The 21,550-nt window shown below is 40.7% G+C and overlaps 1 protein-coding gene across 1 annotated transcript; it reads left to right on the forward strand.

Annotated features, from left to right (window-relative positions):
- Window positions 1–6,527: 6,527 nt before the first annotated feature.
- Window positions 6,528–9,684, forward strand: LOC110284724 (interferon-inducible GTPase 1-like). Its single transcript, XM_029472185.1, has one exon. It carries the CDS (start codon window positions 6,583–6,585, stop codon window positions 7,891–7,893), a length of 1,311 nt encoding a protein of 436 aa, XP_029328045.1. The 5' UTR covers window positions 6,528–6,582; the 3' UTR covers window positions 7,894–9,684.
- The last annotated feature ends 11,866 nt before the right edge of the window (window positions 9,685–21,550 follow it).

Raw genomic sequence — 21,550 nt, forward strand, 5'->3', positions numbered from 1 at the left:
CAACTCTCTTATTCTCAGCCCTTTGACCAGTTATGAGATGATGCTTTAAAACCCTACCCACTGCAAAAACAAAGCAAATGGGACACAAAAAACAGCAACAAAACCCTTGTCTCTGGCACAATCAGAAATATGCAGAAGGTGACTTGACAACAAGTCCATTTACCAAAACAGCAGTGGTAGATGCTGTGGACATTGTAACTGAGCAATCCTCTTTAACATCCTGGGCTTTAGTATAGAACTGGGGTGCTATGAAGGCATGCATCCTTCTGCATTAATTGATTTTCATATCACTGTAATTTGTTGTGTTCATACACAGGTCAAAGACATTGAAGATCATTTTTTGCTGATATTTTCCTCTTATTGTAGTAGTAATTCTTTCAGAAATTTGTACAATGCATTTAATTTATTTTATTACATTGATTTATTCATTTTATGTATATTCATGTACTGGGGCTGGAAGCTCACATGCCATAGCATGCATATAAAGGTCAGAAGACAAATTTTGGAAGTCACTTCTCTCTCACTACTATACGAATTCTTGGGACTAGAACTCAGATCACCTAGCTTAGTGACAAGTACTCTTACCTGCTGAGCCATCTTGCTTACCTAAGACAAACTTCAGTGTGTAATTAGAACTGGGGATGAGCACTAAAAGAATGGGAAGCTTTTGTGAAAAGATCTCCAGCATCTTTTGACTTCATGACTTCCTCCTTCTTCTCAGGCTGAATAGAGTGTGTTCAGGCTCTTGGTTGCCCTAGTAGATATCATTGTTTTCATTTTTGTCAGAGTCCAGTCAGCTTTTGTGACTAGCCAAATATATTACCGAATAATTAATTTCAGTAACTATTAGGAAAGCTTAAATCTGCCTCTCTCTAAACCCTCCATTAGTTTTATCTAAAGTTGATTGAGTATAACCTGGATACCTGTCCAGAGTGGGGTACAAAAGTCAGAGGGGACTAGATCATGGAGTCTCATGGAGTCATCTTGATAGTTCAGTAGGAATTACCTAGCCAGGAAGCCTGGTGCTGAGCAGCGCCCCCACCTATGCATGATGTGTTATGTATCTGTGAAGCTGCCATTTTTCTGACAATGGGGAGCAGAGCTTTGACTTTGTCACCACTGTTGCTTGGCAATGTATTGTGTTACTAACAACAGTGCTAAGGCTGAGGGCCTGTCCTTGTTAGTAGTCACATGTCAGGAGAAAACACAAATAGGTATAATAAGGAAACATAAAGTTCAGATCATTTTTACATGAAAGNTATATATGAATTTAGGTATTAAGATATTAAATCCTAAAATATTAAATAAAAATGTATGCTCTATTAGCCCCATGAAGTGCTGTTGAATCCAATGTTTTTGTAACTCATCACAGCCTTTACATTATGGCTCTGATGAATGCTATCTTAATTAAATTCTACTTTTGTCCCGGACACTATTGCATATGCCAGAAAGATTTTGCTGAAGGGACCCTGATATAGTTGTCTCATATGAGGCTCTGCCAGTGCCTAGCAAACACAGAAATGGATGCTCACAGTCAGCTATTGGATGGAACACAGGGCTCCCAAAGGGGAAGCTAGAGAAAACACCCAAGGAGCTGAAGGGGTCTGCAACCATATAGGTGGAACAACAATATGAACTAATATGAACTAACCAGTACCCCCAGTGCTCATATCTCTAGCTGCATATGTAGCAGAAGATGGCCTAGTCATCCATCACTGGGAAGAGAGGCCCCTTGATATTTCAAACTTTATATGCCCCAGTACAGGGGAATGCCAGAGCCAAGAAACCAGAGTGGGTGGATAGTGGAGCAGAGCAGAGGGAATGTATAGGGAACTTTCAGGATAGCATTTGAAATGTTTATAAAGAAAATATCTAATAAAAAAGAAGTTAATAAATAAATAAATAAAATTCTAATTTTGTAAGTGAAAACAAAAGCATATCAAGATCTTAAGGGAACCTTGTTGATATAAATGAGACTTAATTTTTAGATTTTTAGATTTGTTCCAGTGTAGTAAACTGTGACCTTGGGAATTTTTAAAACCGTTTAACGACCCATGGGCAGATTATACTTTGGGATTTTAGTTTGTTTCACCCCTCACCCTGGATCCATCCTCATAGAACAGAACCAATTTACAAGCTAAAATTCCTTTTCTTCAACATTTTCTTTAAAATGTATCCACTTACTTATGACCTTGTAAGCACTTTTTCTCTTACTTATTGAATCCTTTTTTATTTTTTTAATATTGTGAAGCTTAATGATATAAATAAACAACTAAGGTATTTGTTGCCTCAAAGACCTGGTAAGGTTGAAATGATTACTTTATCATAGGGTCATAAGTATATTAAGACCAATTTCTCAGAACAGGCCCTATAGAGCTGTTATAAAAAATGAAGTTAAGTCCCCTATTGCAACAGTCAGGGCTCTGGAAAGAAGCAGAAAACAGAACACACAGATACCTTAAATCAGAAGCCATGCCACTCATATCCTCAGAAGACAATGAGAATAGATGTGTGCAGTTAAATAAGAAGTCAGATAAGTTTTAACTCGAAACNTTTATAAATCTTAAGAAAGAAAAACAAATCTGTGGATGCTGTTCTGGGCAGTGTCTGTGCCCAGTTTTATTGGTTATGTTATTGTCCTGTGGCAGGGCAGGCCCAGAGATGAGCCTCCATTGTCTCTGGGTAGGAATATCTTATAGGGAGTTAATCTTAATAGTTCTTGTTGCAATCTGTCTTAGGGAAACAAAGAGCATTTAACATTTAAGAGACAATTATTAACCCAATTGTCCAGCAACCAGGAAGAATACACATTAGCAATTCTGCAGGCAGCCTCACCTTTTACCAACAAATCTAAGTTATTTCTCAAAGATTTATTTGTTATATGAACTAAAACACATTTGGGCTACTCTACCAGTTATAATTTAGCTTAATGCCCACTACAATGCAATTTGGGGCCCATAAGTAGTATATGAGTATAAACATACATGCAGACATGACACAACATACACATGCATGAAAATATATATCAAACACATTTTAAGAAAACCACAAGAATAATTTTGTTAAATTTATCATGTCAAGATTTTTTATTCTTCTATTCCAATGATTTTTTTCCACATTTCTAAGTAAGCTTCCATCTTAAACCTGTTCTTTAAAAGTTTTAACTTTCAGTTGAAAAACATTAGTAAACATATATGCTGGTATGTAGCCCTTACATTAAATGAGATAACTAAACAGGAAATGGTATGACACTGGGGTACTGGGCTGGGGGGAGAGCAAGACTAGTCAACATGCAAACTCTTTAGTTGAAATTTAACTTTAGTGTTTACAGGACTGACTTGAAAAATCACATTTCTGGATGATCTGGAACATAAAATGGAAACCATCCAATCAATAAAACAAAACAAAGTACGTACACACACACACACAACACACTGAATACGTTATCCTTTTTGCAAATCTATATGATGAGAAATTCCACCTCCTTATCATCAGGAAAGATGTCAGGTCTGGGGTTCAAGAAGCATACTGGGCCAGGCGTGGTGGCACACGCCTTTAATCCCAGCACTCGGGAGGCAGAGGCAGGCAGATTTCTGAGTTCGAGGCCAGCCTGGTCTTCAAAGTGAGTTCCAGGACAGCCAGGGCTACACAGAGAAACCCTGTCTCGAAAAGACCCCCCCCCAAAAAAAAATCAATTCACAAATTAAAAAAATTATAATTAAAAAAAAAAAGCATACTGGGGTAGATAAGGAGGTGTGAGTGCTGTAGATAGAAAAGGCACAGCAGAGGCCCTGAGATCAAGCTCATGTGGCAGAGTGGGGTCTCTTAGGGTCCCAGAGAAAAAGGGGAGGTTCTGTGCCATGTGACTGACGAGGAGCGTGTAGTGTGTGCTCCCACTCAAGTGGTCTGTGAGAGTGTGGAGAGCAGGAATCTAGAGGTAAAAATCATGATTTTAGTCAGAGACCTATCATTTCTGAAATTATCTAAATGTGATTGTTTTACAAAATGATGTGGCACTGGCTAACACTTTAGATTGCTAGAGTTAGAACCAGAATTGCATCAAATCTCCTCAGATCTCTGAGGCTTTCATTGTCAAGTTTCCCTGACTAGCCTCCCATTCCAGATGAAGGAGGCTCCTGTTAGTCTCTATGGAGACTATATGGACAAAAATGTCAGTTCTCCAGGCACCAGGCTCAAAATGCAGTCTCAAACCTCTGTGTGACCCTCTGCGTGCTTCCCTGATCCATCTGGTCTTTCTCCCTCTATCACAGAACTGTTAACAGACTCAAGCTCTGGCAACATTGGTAAGATTAGAACAACTTCTGAAGATTCAGAGAGGCAGGAAGGCGTACTCGGGACGACTGGCTGTGTGTGAGCTGAAATCCAGGTCCCTGAGCTGCTTCCCTTTCCTGTTTTATTCCTGAAAGTGGAGACGGGTCTTTCCTGAAATAGGCAATTAAAAGCTTTCATCTGGGTACTACCGATGTGTGGCCTGATCCACTGAGTCCACCTCTTAGTGCAAAGCCAAAATAAACAAGCCAAATAGGACAAAGTGGACAAATACTTAGTACCTGAATCAGGCAAAGCTGGTACAGGAGTCATTTCCCAAGTAAAGCTCTAACTCACTCCCCAACAAAGGAAGCATGGGAATTTTATTTAGGGGGTCCATACATCTTCATATAGATGTGCGTGAACTTTCAGGCATAAGCATTTTAGGATTACATTGCCTGAGCATGCTAACTTTAAAATGATGAACAGAACTACCTCTCAGAATCCTCAGATGTCACCATAACATTTTAGCTGACAATAAAGGAAAGGATGGCTTGAGGGAGCTGAGTGAAAGCATCTGTCCATGAAGGTGCCTGCCCTGTTTAGTCAGGAACAGACTGACCCTTGCACGTGTCCTTTCCTAGCATCAGTACATGGAGGCTGATGTCACATGACTGCGCAGCATTCAGGAGGCACAAACATTTTACAAGAATGCTAACGGCTTTACTGACTTTCCATCTCATGTTAGCTTCCTGTGTCCAAATTTTTTGGGTGTTGTTTTTGTTTTTGTTTTTGTTTTTTCAAAACAGGGTTTCTCTGCTTCTGCTGCTCTGGCTGTCCTGGAACTCACTCTGTGGACCAGGCTGGCATCAAACTCATAGAGATCTGCCTAACTCTACCTGTGAAGTGTTGGGATTAAAGGCATGCCATCACTGCTGACTTGTGTTCAAATTTTGTATGGACCCAAGGAACAATGTCTAGTAGCATCTGAGGGTAGAGAGTGTATACTTTGCTCATAGCATCTGCCTCCTGGGTTCAAGGACACAGTGGGAAATGGAATGCTACCTAAATAACTACCTGGGGTTCTGACTGCTGTAGAACTCAGCTATACATGTCTTTCTACTTCTGTTGTCCCCATAGTAGCTGATCCAACACCTGTCAGTCCTGCTTTTACCACTGGGATACTCATAAATTCAAGCATCTGGGTATAGCTGAAGAGTCAATACAGATTGTCACATCTACGTTTCAGGAGTTAGTATTCTCTAAATCAACTCAGCCTTGACTACTCTTTCTCCTGACTCCTGCATATGTTGCCTGAGTCCATTTGTAATGCTGCAGGTACCCTGGTTGTGCCATCTGTGAACCAAGCATCAACCAGTATGGTTTATGTCCCTTACAGTACTTTACCTGATTTGGCTGTTGTTATTTGGGGAAGCTAGGTATCTTCAAAGAAAACCAAACATATCTTTGTGACTTTGGTGACTGGACAGGCAGACACTAAACCCCATATAAATATGCATTAGTATTTGAAAAGTCTGGTCCCATTCCTCCTTAGAAAGAGGCGTGGCCATTGGCCTTCAACCCAACTCTATTGGGAAAGTGTTGTATATTACAGATCAGGCTGGATCCATCAAAAAATGTTCAAATGAAGAGACTTCAGTAAAACAGCAAATTCAGAATGCTGAATAGTCTGAACAGATAAATAAGGATCTATGTGTGACAACCAGAAGCCAGAAAGTATAGGGGCTGTTACCAGGTCTAAGCAGAAGGAATAAGTAGAGTAAGGAAGTATCTTGCTTTAAAATACCATAAGAACTGAACAGTTCACAAAGGCCAAATAGCATAGATTATAAAGAATGATGGACACAGTTACAGACATGCAACCCAAGAAGGGCACTGGGGAGCCCATGACCTGATACAGGTGAATTACACTGGAAGCTGGAAGGGGAGGGACCTCTGCTGGTGTGGTCTACATTTAACAGAGGCACAGGGGAGTCTGAAAGGTAAAATGAACTTGTGAAGAGACAGTGGAGAATAAACCATTAAAGTCTCATGTGATGGTCTCAGCTACCTGCAGAAAGAATGACCCTACTCTGTCACTCATAGGTGAAACCTAGAGTAGCCAACCTCATAGAAGTGAAAAGGAGGGTGGGAGTCTGCCAGGCTGTGGGAAGAGTGAAATTGGATAATGTTAGTCAAAGTCCCAATTGTGTAAAATGAACACAGGGGAGATTAAATGCATAATTACAACCACTAAGAATGGTGTGTGTAGCAATGTGTTTGAAATTGGCTACAATGAAAATCTGAAATTCCATGCACACCCTCTTTGTTCTCCCTTCTTTCTTCCAGTGCCTTTATTTGCTTGAAATCATGGGTCAGCTGTTCTCTTCACCTAAGAGTGAGCACGAAGATTTGGCCTCCACCTTTACTGAATATTTTAAGAAATTTAAGACGGGAAACAAAATCATTTCTCAGGATATCATCACTTTGGTTGAATTAAGCATGGCAAAAGGGAACATTCAGGAGGCAAACTCTGCAATCAGGAATGCATTAAAAGAAATCGATAGTACCCCACTCAATGTTGCTGTCACCGGGGAGAGTGGATCAGGGAAGTCCAGCTTCATCAACACCCTGAGAGGTGTTAGGCCTGATGAGAAAGGTGCAGCTCAAACTGGGGTGGTAGAGACAACCATGGAAAGACATCCATACAAACACCCCAATATGCCCAATGTGGTTTTTTGGGACCTGCCTGGGATTGGAAGCACAAAGTTCCCACCAAACACTTACCTGGAGAAAATGAAGTTTTATGAGTACGACTTCTTCATTATTATTTCGGCCACACGCTTCAAGAAAAACGATATAGACCTTGCCAAAGCAATCAGCATGATGAAAAAGGAATTCTACTTTGTGAGAACCAAGGTGGATTCTGACATATCAAACGAAGCAGACGGCAAACCTCAAACCTTTGACAGAGAAAAGGTCCTGCAGGACATCCGCCTTAACTGTGTGAACACCTTTAGGGAGAACGGCATTGCTGAGCCACCGATCTTCCTGGTCTCTAACAAAAATGTTTGTGACTTTGACTTCCCTGTCCTGATGGACAAGCTGATAAGTGACCTCCCTGTCTACAAGAGACACAATTTTATGCTCTCCTTACCCAATATCACAGAATCAGCCATTGAAAAGAAGCGGCAATTTTTGAAGCAGAGGATTTGGCTGGAAGGCTTTGCTGCTGACGTAATGAATATCATCCCTACACTGACCTTTCTCTTGGACAGTGATTTGGAGACTCTGAAGAAAAGCATGAAGTTCTACCGCACTGTGTTTGGAGTGGATGAAGCATCTTTGCAGAGTTTGGCTAGGGCCTGGAAAATACCAGTGGATCAGGTGGAGGCCATGATGAAATCTCCTGCCGTGTTCAAACCTACAGATGAAGAAACAATACAAGAAAGGCTTTCAAGATATGCTCAGGAGTTTTGTTTGGCTAATGGGTTCTTAGTTACTAAAAATCATTCTCTTAGAGTAATATTTTACCTGAAATATTATTTCCTTGACATGGTGACTGAGGATGCTAAAACTCTTCTCAAAGAGATATGTTTAAGAAACAAGTTGCTTTCTAATTAGGCTGAAGTCCTGTGACTGTCAAGATATTAGAATCAATGACAGAGAAACAGGACACTGATACTGTACAACAATATACTGGGTTTACCCAGGTTATTCATGCTTTATCTATATTTAGTGATTATGTATCCACATTAGCTAGAGCAAGGGGATCAGATATGTATACATAAAGTGATAGTTAAAAACTACCCCCCCCCCAGTTTGAGTAAACTCTCAGATCAAGTAATTTTACTTATATTTTAATTTGTTTAATATAAATCAACATCCATGTTCAGGGTTAGCATTGTGGTGTTTAGTATTGTCAACTTGACAGACTCTAGGGACACGTGAAAGATGAGCCTGGGGGGCTTGCATTTGGGAAATTATTTTGCTTATGCTTATTGATGTAGGAAACCCTTTCCACTCTGGGTAGCATCATTACCTAGCTAGAAATCGTCAACTGTGTATATGGAGAGAGGGACTAAACAGCAGCATGTTTCCACTCCTTCATAGCTATTCGGTTATTTTTGTTGTGGTGGTTTGGTTTGGTTTGGTTTGGTTTGGTTTTTTGTTCTTTTCTTAACTTTAGATGGAGTGAAACTAGCTGCCTCTAGATAATGCTGAGACGTCTTGATAATGACCTATATAAGTTTAAACTTTATACTGAAGACTCTCTTGGTAGAGATATTAAAGGAGAAACCATAACTGGGCTAGAGAGATGACTCAGTAGATAAAGTAGACCTTGCAAGTCTGAAGACCTGAGTTCAGATTCCCAGAACCCACATAAAGCCAGCTAAGCATCTGTGATCCATGCACGTCTATGGTGAGATGGGAGTCAGAATGAGAAAAATTTTGGAAGATTGTGGGGCCAGCTATCCTGCCACATACAGCAGTAAATAAGAGGCCCTGACTCAAGCAAGTGGAATGTAAAAGCCAACACGAAAGCTTGTTCTCTGATCTCTGCATACATGCCATGTCATGTTCATGCCTGATATCACACATGGAAAAGCACACACAAAAAAAGTTTTTTTCATTAAAAAAAAAAAAAGAAGAAGAAGGAAGATTTAGGGCAATAGCTCAGTGGTATAATACCTGCCTCATGCTCATGAGGCCTCATGTTCTTTCCCTAGAACTCCAGAAAAAGGCTAAAATGGGGTGGGCATGTACAAGGATGTCTTTGAGGTTAAGAGAGATGGCTCAGAGGCTAAGAATGCTGGCTGCTCTTGCAAAAGACCAGGATTTAACTGCCAGAACCCACACAGTTGCTCACAGCTACCTGCAACTCCTGTCTCAGGGGATCTGATTTCATCTCCTCACCTCCACAGGGACCAGGCACACATTTATGTGGTAAACAGACATACATGTAAGGCAAACATACAATAAAAGTAAATTAAGAAAAAATTTAAATATGTAACTAATTTAAAAAGGGAAAGAGGAGCAATAACCTAGAGATCAGAGTAACCACAATAATGACTAAGAATTTCCAAAAATCCTATCTAGTCAAAATCCTTGAGAAAATACTAAAGAAGCTTTCTAATTCTATGCCAGAATGAGGGGAGATTATGAAATTTCTCTGCTTTATATGGTTTTTGAATGCTGTGACAGTAAAGGGCTGCTCTATTCCACATGAATACCAAAAGTCATTTAATAAATTCTTTATGAAAAAAAGATATGTGTTGCTCCTTGACATCCCAAGAACCCATCATAGCTTCCTCAGTATTACTGTAAGGTGCTGATTGTCTCATTTCACATTCCCTAGTCTGTATCTTATCTTCCTTGAAATGAAATACAAATAAACAGTGACCTAGTCGGCCATCATTGGGAAGAGAGGCCCTTTTGTCTTGCAAACTTTATATGCCTCAGTACAGGGAACACCAGGACCAAGAAGTGGGAGTGGGTGGGTAGGGGAGTGGTGGGGGTATGAGGGACTTTTGGGATAGCATTTGAAATGTAAGTGAAGAAAATACCTAATTTTAAAAAATTAAAAGAACAACAAATAAAAATTTTAAAAATAAAAATAAAAATAAACAGTGCAGAAAGGGAAACACAGAAGAAAGGGAGAATGTATTTCTGAAGTAGTTTGAGTGGTTATAAACCTGTGGACTAGGTTAAAGAATAGAATTTGTTCTCTAAATTCTAATGACTAGTGATTGAAATCCAGGTACCAATGTGGCTAAATCTTCAGTGAAAGCATCCTTCCTGGTGATGTCTTCACTTGGTCTTCCACAGGGTGTGTGCAGAGGATGATTTCCTGTCTCTTCTCCCTATAATCTCATCATCCGGGCTCTATTTTCATGACCTAGTTCAAGCACAGATACCTGCCACAAAGATTTTCCACCACACAGGATCCCACTGAAGGTTTGGGCTATTTACATACGATTAACATATTAACATTAAAAAGGAAGAACAATCAGACCTTAAAAGGCTATGCAAATTATGCTGGTGGTTCAGTTGCATTCTTATAGCTATGCCACACACAAACACCAATTGCTTCAAAGTATTTTTGCCATAAATTGAGATACAAACTTGCCAAAAAAGATAACTAATGAGAATCACCACACAACCCCTGCTCCATTTAAGAAATAAAACCAAGTGCCAGGCAATGGTGGTGCATGCCTTTAATCCCAGCACTTGGGAGGCAGAGGCAGGTGGATTTCTGAGTTTGGGGCCAGCCTGGTCTACAGAGTGAGTTCCAGGACAGCCAGGGCTACAAAGAGAAACACTGTCTTGAAGAAAAAAGGAAAAATAATTAAAACCAAAGAACAAGCAGATAATGCTTGCTAATAATATTTAGAGAACACTAGAATGTTATCCACATGAAAAAGAATTATAGAAAATGGTGAGTCCCAATGGTCAGGTTAAGAAAAGAGTAAATCACCTTACATAGAATGCTCTTGATTTCCATCATGAACTTGTCTGAATATGGAAAGTCATCTTACAACTCAAGGATTGTAAATAGTAGAATTGCACTCTGAAAGAGTGTCTAATAAAACAGAAAGGGGGAGTAGACTCCAGCGCTACTCCTAGGGAGAGACTAGCCATTGCTCTCTTTACCTTGAATTTTTTGAATAAACATAAAAATGATTTGACTGCTGTGGAATGGTTTGCCAATCCCGAGGCATCCTACAAAGGCACAGTCATGTGGAAGGATGTTATGAGTGGACAGTAGCATGGGCCCAATCCTATGTTGGTCTGGGCGAGAGGGTCTGTTTGTGTGTTTCCACAGGATCATCGCCTGCCACTGTGGGTTCTGGAGCAATTGATGAGGCTACCCTCAAGATGGACGGAGGTGCCCTGATGAAGCTGCTCCTGGGGGTGATGATGCTGCCTGCAGTGATGACTGAAGATCTATGATGGGCCGCCTTTTGTAGGGGTATTCAAGATTCGGCTGCCAGTCCAGGAAAGCTGCGTGGGCCATGAAAAAATATTTTACCTTTTCTCCTTATATTAGTACCAGTCATAATCAAACGTTTTCAGGGCTTAATTGGACATATCAAAATCCAGCCCAGAGAGGGGCAAGAAATCCCTTTAATGTTTGGCTGTTGTGTGGGATAAATTGGGAGTTGTACAGATCTTTCTTCTTTGAGTATGTTGATGTGTGGGGCATGGGGAAATAGTAGCTTTTATTGGAATGGATCTNTATTATTTGAGTCTTCTGTTATTCAATTAACGTATGGGAAGAATGTATTCTTTAAAGCCACTCCTGTATGTGTTTGGCCTCCTTTTGTATTTTTAGTTTATAATGGTAGTTATTTTGATGATGTTGTAGAATGTAAGGAGGATAGTTGTTTTTATAGTATGTGTTAGAATGCTTCTATGTTTTTTTTAGCTATTGTGACCAGAATGCCTAGATTGTTACCATGGCCAGTGCAGGCCCCTTCGGTTATGACCTTGTTTAGACCCAAAAGAGATTTTGGGATAGTCCATATCAATTCCACTCAGGTGGATGTATCCATGGCTGAAGGACTTGCAAATTGGATTGCTACCACTATGTCACACCTAAAGGAATGGGCCGGTATTGGTGGAATGGCACTGTGCTGCGTGCTCATCAGTGTCCTGGCCTTTTGGTGCATCTGCCGCATGCAACATCGCCATCGCAGGGCTCAAGCTCTGTGGATACAAGCCTTAGCAGCTGTGGAGATGGGACAATCTTCTCAAGTGTAGCTTGGCATGCTAGAGAAGTAGTCAATGAAGGGTAAGACGCCCTGGACGTGTTACCAACCTAAGACAGGGATCAGACCACTGCTGTCTGTCTCCCAATGATGGGTAAGGAGCATTGTTGCAGGGGCAACCCAAGACAGGCATTCTCTCGGCCAATTTAAAGAATAAGGGGGAGATATGAGGAGCGGGTGTAGCCGCGGCCCCAAGATGGCACATGGGACTGCTGCCAAGTATTATGACTGGCACCTGACTTCCTCATATCCCTCAAGATAGCCATGTACCTTGAGCTGCATTGCACAGATGGACCACGACGTAAGATCGGATGGTGTGACGAATGTAGTCCTGAGCCAATGAACTGTGCCTACGTGGACTGGGGTGATGGGGAGTGGACAAGAGGGGATAAAGGGGGATAGCCGAGAGAGGTCAGGGCATTCTTTTTCCTACACATTTGTGAAGTTCCTGAATAAACTACCTTGAGAAGAATGTCGGTTTCGTCGCTTCTTTTCTGCTGGTCAGAGATGGTAGCAACAGTTAATTGTTTTACAATCTCCTGGAATGTGCTCTGAGTAGGAGAACATCTGGTTACCATCTAAGAGCAATTAACTGGTAACACTTGGGAGACTGGCAGAGTTCTCATTTCAGTTTGGACTATCAGAAAAGGACCTACTAGCAGTTCCACTATAAAAGAGCGTAATGATCACAGATAGAATTTTAGGAATTCTTATTAGATCGTCATTAAGACTTAAGTCATCGCTTTGCCCATATAGCAAAACTATGAGTCAGCACATCTTCCTAGATCTACAGAGATCTGATCCAAAGGGGTGTGCTAATACCTAGTGATTGTTATATATGTTTAATTATAACAGGAAAAGCATAGTAATAGCAGGAATATTTCCTAAAATGAATTTCCTTACAGCCTTGATTAATAAGAATACACCTGTCACAGATTATATAATAATCCAAAGCAGGTCATTTCAGGATGATCACCTGCTAGTTATTATCTTGTCCCATTATGGCTCCTGAAAAGCACATGCTAGCTCTTTGGTTCAAGGTTCAGTCCCAGGAAGCACCAAGGGTCCAGGTTAGTTGACTCTATTGGTCTTTCTGTAGAGTCCCTATGCCCTTCAGGACCCTTAATCCTCACCCCATGTCTTCTATAAGACTCCGGGAGCTCCATTTAATGTTTGGTTGTGAGTCTCTCTATCTTTTTCCATTGGCTACTGGGTTGAGCCTCTCAGAGAACAGTTATGCTGTCCCCCTAATGCAAGCATAACAGAGCATTATTAATGGTGTCAGGGATGGGTTCTTGCCCATGGGATAAGTCTCAATTTGGAGCAGTCATTGGTTAGCCCATTCTCTCCATCTCTGCTCTATCTTTGCTCCTGCACATCCTCTAGACAGGACACATTTTGGGTTGAAGGTTTTGTGGGTGGGTTGATGCCCTTATCCTTCCACTTGGAGTCCTGCCTAGCCACAGATGGTGGCCACTTCAGATGCCATATCCCTCATTGCTAAAAGTCTCATCTAGGGCTACCCCCATAAACTCCTTGGGGCCTCTCCCAACCCCATCCCAGGTCTCTGGCACATTCTAGAAATGCCCCCTTCCCACTACCTACTTCCATTCTCTCTCCCCTGCTCTCCCTAAACCTGATACCCCCACTCAGTTCCTCTCACCATCTCATCTCCCACTCAATTCCCTCCCTCCACCCACCTCCAATATCTAATTTATTTCCCCTTCTGAGAAAAATTCAACCATCCTCCCTTGAGCCCTCCATGTTATATGGCTTCTTTGGGTCTGCGGATTATAGTACCATTATCATGTACTTTATGGCTAATATCTACTTAAAAGTGAGTATATGCTGTGTATATCTTTTGGGGTCTGGGTTACCTAACTCAGCATAGTATTTTCTAGTTCCATCCTTTTGCCTGTAAAATTCATGATGTCCTTATTTTTAATAGCTGAGTAGTATTCCATTGTGCAAATGAACCACATTTTCTTTATTCATTCTTCAGTTGAGGGACATCTGGGCTGTTTACAGTTTCTGGCTATTACAAATAAACCTGCTTTGAACATAGTTGAGCAAGCATCATTGTGGAATGGTGAAGCATTTTTGGGTATATGCCCAGGACTGGTATAGCTGAATCTGGCGGTAGTACTATTCTCAGTTTTCTGAAAAACTATCAAATTGTTTTCCAAAGTGGTTGTACTAGTTTGCAGTCCCACCAGCAATGGAGGAGTGTTCACTTTACTCCACATCCTCACCAGCACCTGCTGTCACCTGAGTTTCTTATCTTAGTCATTCTGATAGGTGTAAGGTGAAATCTCAGAATTGTTCAAAACTGATTTTTTTCTTTCAATAAAATTGACATTTTTAATTGGGACTCTTAAACCATTTACAATTTATATATGTATTGATATGATCATACTTATGTTTACCAATTTGCTGGGGTTTTTTTTTATTCTCTTGCCTGTTCTTTTTTTTCCCCCTGAATATTTTTTTAATTAAACAGGAGACTTTCAATTTCTGGCTTAGTATTTCTTAGTTATGTGTTTACAAAAGAGTCTTCAAGTTTACAAAGCACACTAATTGCTTACCATAGACTGTGGGTAAAAAGAATGAATAGCAAATTGATTCTCTCCTTTCACCATGTCGATTCTGGAAAAGGCTCAGGTTGTCAGGCCTAGAGGCAAGTGGTTTTGTGTTTTTTGTTTTTTCTACTGATCCTTCCTCATCTCCTTCCTATCATTCACCTCACCATCCTTCCCATTTTCCTTCCTCTCACTGTTTTCATTACTGTAGTAATTTTTTCTCAATAACTTACATAGTTAAGGTAATAATAACATTTTGTTGTTGCTATTATGTCCCTCAGGAGCTGGGCTAGAGAAATGGCTTAGAGTGCTTGACACAAAATAATGAGAATCTTAGTGTAAAGAAGATGTGCAATAAGGTAAAACTGGCACACCACTCTGGGGAGAGGGTGAAGACAGGGGCGATGCCAAGGCTTTCTGAGCTGCCACCAGCATAGCTCCAGATTCAGTGAGAGAACCTCTCTCAAATGAATAAGGTGGAATGTGAACTAATAGGACACCTAGCATCTTCCTTTGGCTTCTGTGAACCCATACTTACACACACACAACACACACACATACAACATACACACAGGTACACAAGCACACAGGCATACATGCCACACACAGCAGGAACCATCTCAAACTTACTTTTAGATTTTGACTAAAAATCAATGCCCTAAAAATTACTGCTTTATAGATACATTTGTCCTTCTCAACTAATACAGAGAGAATCCATTTCTATTTAGAGCACATGCCTCACAGTTAGATTTCCACTGTGTGTTTTAACAATTGCAGCTAACATTTCTATAATTTATATTTGTTCACCAAGTCTTTAAAGTGCTCTACCTTCATATGTATTTAACATTGTAGCAAGCCTCCCCACCCCCGGACCTTAGCACAACTGACATCATATGATTGAAGTGCCATTCAGCCCATAAATGTCCACACATAAACAAACACTACCTACCTCAGCAAAAACAAAAGCCTAATTCACCAAAATCTATGACACTAGGAAAGACCCTAAACACTAACTTTGTTTTTTGGCTTCTGTAGTTTCAGTTATGGTTAATTGTCCATGTTAAGTGAAGTATGTCAACTCAGGATGTGGGTTTTGTACTTAAAAACTCACCCAGACACCTGAACACCCAGTGCAGTTGGCAGCCTTCTAATAAGGACTTTCTTTTGGCTTAAACCCAGATAATAATCTCTGGTGAATATCCCACAATAGCATTGATGCCATCTATTTCTTTAAAGCATTTCTAAGTTGATAGGCTAACTAACATTGGCTTTTCTTGCAGCCTTGGAATTCCACCTTAACCTACTCCAACTCAGAAACATTAGGGCAGTGGCAGACTTTTCTATGGTTTGGGTAATCTTTGGTTACTGAGGCAGGTTTAAAGGAATATATGGGTACAAGGCTGCCTTACTAAGTGAAGTCTTCCTTCCAGGTCTTCTACTTTTACAGATAGTGAGGCTTTTGGGAGACCTCTAACTCCAGAACCAATGAGGCCTGGGTGACACATTTGGGCTACAAATGGAGTTTTCAGTTCAGTTTTCTTTCCTTGTGTCTTCTCTGGAGAACAATATTCACACCATGTTTCTCTGATATTCAGGGTGATTGTGCTTTCAAAAAATGCCTTGCCCATGCCAAAGCAGATGGGGATCACTCCAGGGGGGTTTGCCTGTTCAGACCCAGAATTGAGAGCATTACAATTTTCCCCCAAAAGATGGTGGAATTAGCCAGACACTTGTTCTCTGGCTTCTGAGTTCAGGTCTACCTGATCTGGACTGTGGAGTCTGTGAAATGAATTCTCAAATGTATCATAGGGATTGCTCAGGAGTCTTCATTCACTCACCACATTGGAGATAGAGGATGTTTTAGCCTGCAATCCTGCTGACTCAGTTTCCTTTTGGGGGGGCAGGTGTTTTGAGACAGGGTTTCTCTGTACAGCCCCGGCTGTCCTGGAACTCACTTTGGAGACCAGGCTGGACTGGAACTGAACTCAGAAATCCACCTGCCTCTGCCTCCCGAGTGCTGGGATTAAAGGTGCGCACCACTATGCCCAGCTTCCCTTTTTTTAAAAATGACTATATTTTTAGGAGCCTGGGCATCTGTGGTGGCTATTCTTGGTTGTCAACTTAACTACAACTGAAATTAACTATAACCCAAGTGAACGGGTACACCAGTGGGGGGTTTTGTTTTTAATTAATTAAAGCATTTTATTTAAGTGTGAAGACCAACTTTTAATATGGATTTTATGAAGTGGGAGAAACACATTTAATCTGGGCCAGGCCTTCTGCTGCCAGCCTATATAAAGAACAGGAAAGAAGGAAGTTTCTGCTCTTTACCTTCTTGTTCTCACTCCCACTGGCTAGACCATTTCTTCATTGCCATTAGATCCTACTTCTTCAGGATTCCAGTATATACTGAAGACCAGATGAGACATCCAACTGGATTCTTGGACCTTCCACTGGAAAACAGCACTTGTTGGACTAGCTGGTTGATAGCCTGTAAGACATTTTAATAACCCCATATAGACATCCATGTTTGTAAATGACCATTTCCATTTGAGCCATGGATGCTGTTTCAAAGACTCTTCTAAAGCAATAGAAAACTATATACTAGTGGGGAGTAGGCTTGGCATTCAGCAGTATAACCTTTTTTTAAAATCATATAAATGTCTTGTGGGGATTAAAGTATGTGCATGTAACTGCAGGGGCCCTCAGAGGTCAGAGGCATCAGAAGTTAGGATTATAAGCAATTGTGAGCCTAGCATGGGTACCTGACATGGGTACTGGTAACAAACTCAGATCCACTTTCAGAGCAGTGTGTGCTCTTAACCACTGAGCCATCTCCCCAGCACAGGCATATAATATCGAAAACACATTTACTTCCATATCCAAGTCAGATTTCTTAATAAAATAGATGTACGGAAGGATCTGTTTCTGACACACAGAGAGGTCAATTTCTGTATCTGCTTATAGGAAGAGCTCCTATATTTCTTCCCCTTAGCAAATGCTCCTTCTAAGTCAATTGACTCAAAAATTCATTTGAAGGTGTTTTGTTTGAAGTGGTTCAGAGGAAGTGGATATCTTTTACTAGAGGAGACTGTAATATCTGTCATCTCACACTTTACCATAGCAGAGTCCAGATGAAGCAAGAGGAGCCATCAAAGTCATGCCCAGAAACTCGCAGTGTAAGGTTTCTTGACTAAAAGACAAAACAATGACAATGAAAGAAGCCTGAAATCTCACTTTTCAGAACAGTCCTTTCTGTTTGTTTGATTTTGTTTTAAAATAACTGTTTTAGGAGAAGAACACCGGTTTAGGGAGACAATCACAAACTGAGAAAACATGCTAGAATGCGGTCAACAAACTAAAAGCAAAACCTTTCTCAATAAAGCATAGCCAACTGACATGACATCCTGACAGAGAAATCATAAGCCAGCATAACCTTTATCTTTATACTTTTTTAAAAAAACATACCAGCTATTTGTGTATGATGAAGAAAAACTGACATTTGTTGGCCCAGGTCTGTTGGATAATGGATATTCAATCTTTATCTCAATTAAACTTTAAAATAACTTGAGATATTTTATTCTTTGTAAACAGGTGTCTTATATTCAATAATTTGCATTACATTACTATGATGTGAAACAAATTTATTAACAACCAAGCCCCCATCGTATAATATTGGGAGTTTTTGAAAGGTTAAGATTGCCAGCAGAGTTCATAAGGCTGACACAATGGCAGGAGTGATGCTTTCATAGAAAGATCAAAAACAATCCACACAGTACACCCTTGACACGTTACTATTGATTGACACGTTACAATGTTGCTTTTGTTTGTTGATAATCTCAATTCCTATTTCCAGACATAACACATTGTTTCCCTTAAAAGAGAAGACAACCACCAGTACCTAAGTAAGAAGGGCTGAAAAGGAAACAGAAGAAGGAGATAATAATAATGCCGCAAAAATGGCTTTCGGACTTATTTCTCACACATCCACACACTGGCTATGTAAGATCCAGGCACCACCAAGGTCAACTCCTTGGGGAGATCAATCATCCTCATGTCCACCCTTGACTTTCCTTCCTGCGTGTGTGGATTATTCTTGCCATTGTGTCAGCCTTATGAACTCTGCTGGCAATCTTAACCTTTCAAAAACTCCCAATATTATACGATGGGGGCTTGGTTGTTAATAAATTCGTTTCACATAATAGTAATGTAATGTAGACAACAGGAAATAATCAAACATAGGGCTTAAATCAACCAAGTGGAAACAAAATGAACTATTCAAAGAATCAACCAAACCAGGAGCTGGTTCTTTGAGAAAATCAACAAGATAGATAAACCGTTAGCCAGACTCACTAGAGGACACAGGAACAGTATCCTAATTAACAAAATCAGAAATGAAAAAGGAGACATAACAACAGAACCTGAGGAAACCCAAAAGCATCATCAGATCCTACTACAAAAGGCTATACTCAACAAAACTGGAAAACCTGGATGAAATGAAAAACTTCCTAGACAGATACGGGATATCAAAGTTAAATCAGGAATAGATTAATGCTCTAAACAATCCCATTTCCCCTAAAGAAATAGAAGCAGTCATTAATAGTCTCCCAACCAAAAAAAGCCCAGGACCAGATGGGTTTAGTACAGAGTTCTATCAGACCTTCAAAGAAGACCTAATTCCAGTTCTTCACAAACTATTCCACAAAATAGAAATGAAAGGTACTCTACACAATTCATTCTATGAAGCCACAATTACTCTGATACATAAACCACACAAAGATCCAACAAAGAAAGAGAACTTCAGACAATTTCACTTATGAATATCGATGCAAAAATAATAAAATCCTCCCAAACCAAATCCAAGAACACATCAAAACGATAATCTAACATGACTAAGTAGGCTTCATCCAAGGGATGTAGGGATAGTTTAATATACAGAAATCCATCTATGTAATCCACTATGTAAAAAAATTCAAAGACAAAAATCACATGATCATCTTGTTAGATGCTGAGAAAGCATTTGACAAAATCCAACACCCATTTATGATAAATTTTAGGGAAAGATCAGGGATTCAAGGCCCATACCTAAACATAATAAAAGCAATATACAGCAAACCAGTAGCCAACATCAAACAAAATGGAGAGAAACTCTAAGAAATCCCACTAAAATCAGGGACTAGACAAGGCTGCCCAGTTTCTTCCTACCTAGTCAATATAGTACTTGAAGTCCTAGCCAGAGCAATTTGACAACAAAAGGGCATCAAGGGGATACAAATTGGAAAGGAAGAAGTCAAAATATCACTTTTTGCAGATGATATGATAGTATATATAAGTGACCCTAAAAATTCCACCAGAGAACTCCTAAACCTGATAAACAGCTTCGATGCAGTAGCAGGATGTAAAATTAACTCAAGTCAATGGCCTTTCTCTACACAAAGGATAAACAGGATGAGAAAGAAATTAGGGAAACAACACCCTTCACAACAGTCACAAAAAATATAAAATACCTTGGTGTGACTATAACTAAGGAAGTGAAAGATCTGTATGACAAGAACTTCAAGTCTCTGAAGAAAGAAATTAAAGAAGATATCAGAAGATGAAAAGATCTCCCATGCTCATGGATTGCCAGGATTAATATAGTAAAAATGGCTATTCTGCCAAAAGCAATCTACAGATTCAATGCAATCCCCATCAAAATTCCAACCCAAATCTTCACTGAGTTAGAAATGACAATTGGCTACAAGTCCCTTCCGGTCGGCGCCAGCACTGGGTCACCTTGGGTGCAGAGTCTGCGGACACCCTCAAGGTCCCATAGAGGACTCTCCACATGATCTTAGGACCACCGGTGAGTGGAACACAACTTCTGTTCCAATCCAATCACACGGGACCTGAGACAGCATTAGGAAAGCAGGAAAACAACCTGACCAGAGTCACAAGTCCCTTCTGGTTGGCTCCAGCACCAGATCACCTTGGGCATAGAGTCGGCAGGCACCCCAAGATCCCTAGAGGACAGCTTCTGAGAAAGACCATGTTTCAGGCTCCATACATCTGAGAATCATCCCAGCCAGAGGAGAGGTGTTCACCCTGCCTGGGAGGGCTTTGCCAGAGCACCTGGGGGAGCCCTCTTGGTTCCCAGATCCCTCTGAGACTAGTCTGTGCAGGTGAGAGTGTGGACTACAAAAGCTAACAGCTTCTGTGACAGGCCAGAGCAACAAAGCTTCTGGAACAGGTCATGTTTCAGGGCTTCATCTTCTGCCAGGAGAAAGGTCCCAACACCAGATATCTGTGCACCTTCCCTGTAAGAGGAGAGCTTGCCTGCAGAGAGTGCTCTGACCACTGAAACTCAGAGGAGAGAGCTAGTCTCCCATGTCTGCTGATAGAGGCTAACAGAATCACGAGAGGATCAAGCTCTAACCAGAGACAACTATAACAACTAACTCCAGAGATTACCAGATGGTGAAAGGTAAATGTAAGAATCTTACTAACAGAAACCAAGACCACCCACCATCATCAGAACTCAGCACTCCCACCTCTCCCAGTCCTGGGCACCCCAACACACCCGAAAGCTAGACCCATCTCATGCTGATGGTAGAGGACATCAAGAAGGACTTTAATAACTCACTTAAAGAAGTACAGAAGAACACTGCTAAAGAGTTACAAGTCCTTAAAGAAAAACAGGAAAACGCAACCAAACAGGAGATGGAAATGAACAAAACAATACTAGACCCAAACAGGGAAGTAGACACAATAAAGAAAACCCAAAGTGAGGCAACGCTTGAGATAGAAACCCTGTGGTGGTGCACGCCTTTAGTCCCAGCACTCGGGAGGCAGAGGCAGGCAGAATTCTGAGTTCAAGGCCAGCCTGGTCTACAAAGTGAGTTCCAGGACAGCCAGGGATACACAGAGAAATCCTGTCTCGAAAAACCAAAA

This window comes from Mus caroli, chromosome 18, assembly GCF_900094665.2.
Source record: "Mus caroli chromosome 18, CAROLI_EIJ_v1.1, whole genome shotgun sequence".
NCBI lineage: Eukaryota > Metazoa > Chordata > Mammalia > Rodentia > Muridae > Mus > Mus caroli.

Bases quoted from the DNA above. Each gene is read 5' to 3' on its own strand.
- LOC110284724 (XM_029472185.1), top strand. From the start codon at position 6,583: ATGCACACCCTCTTTGTTCTCCCTTCTTTCTTCCAGTGCCTTTATTTG.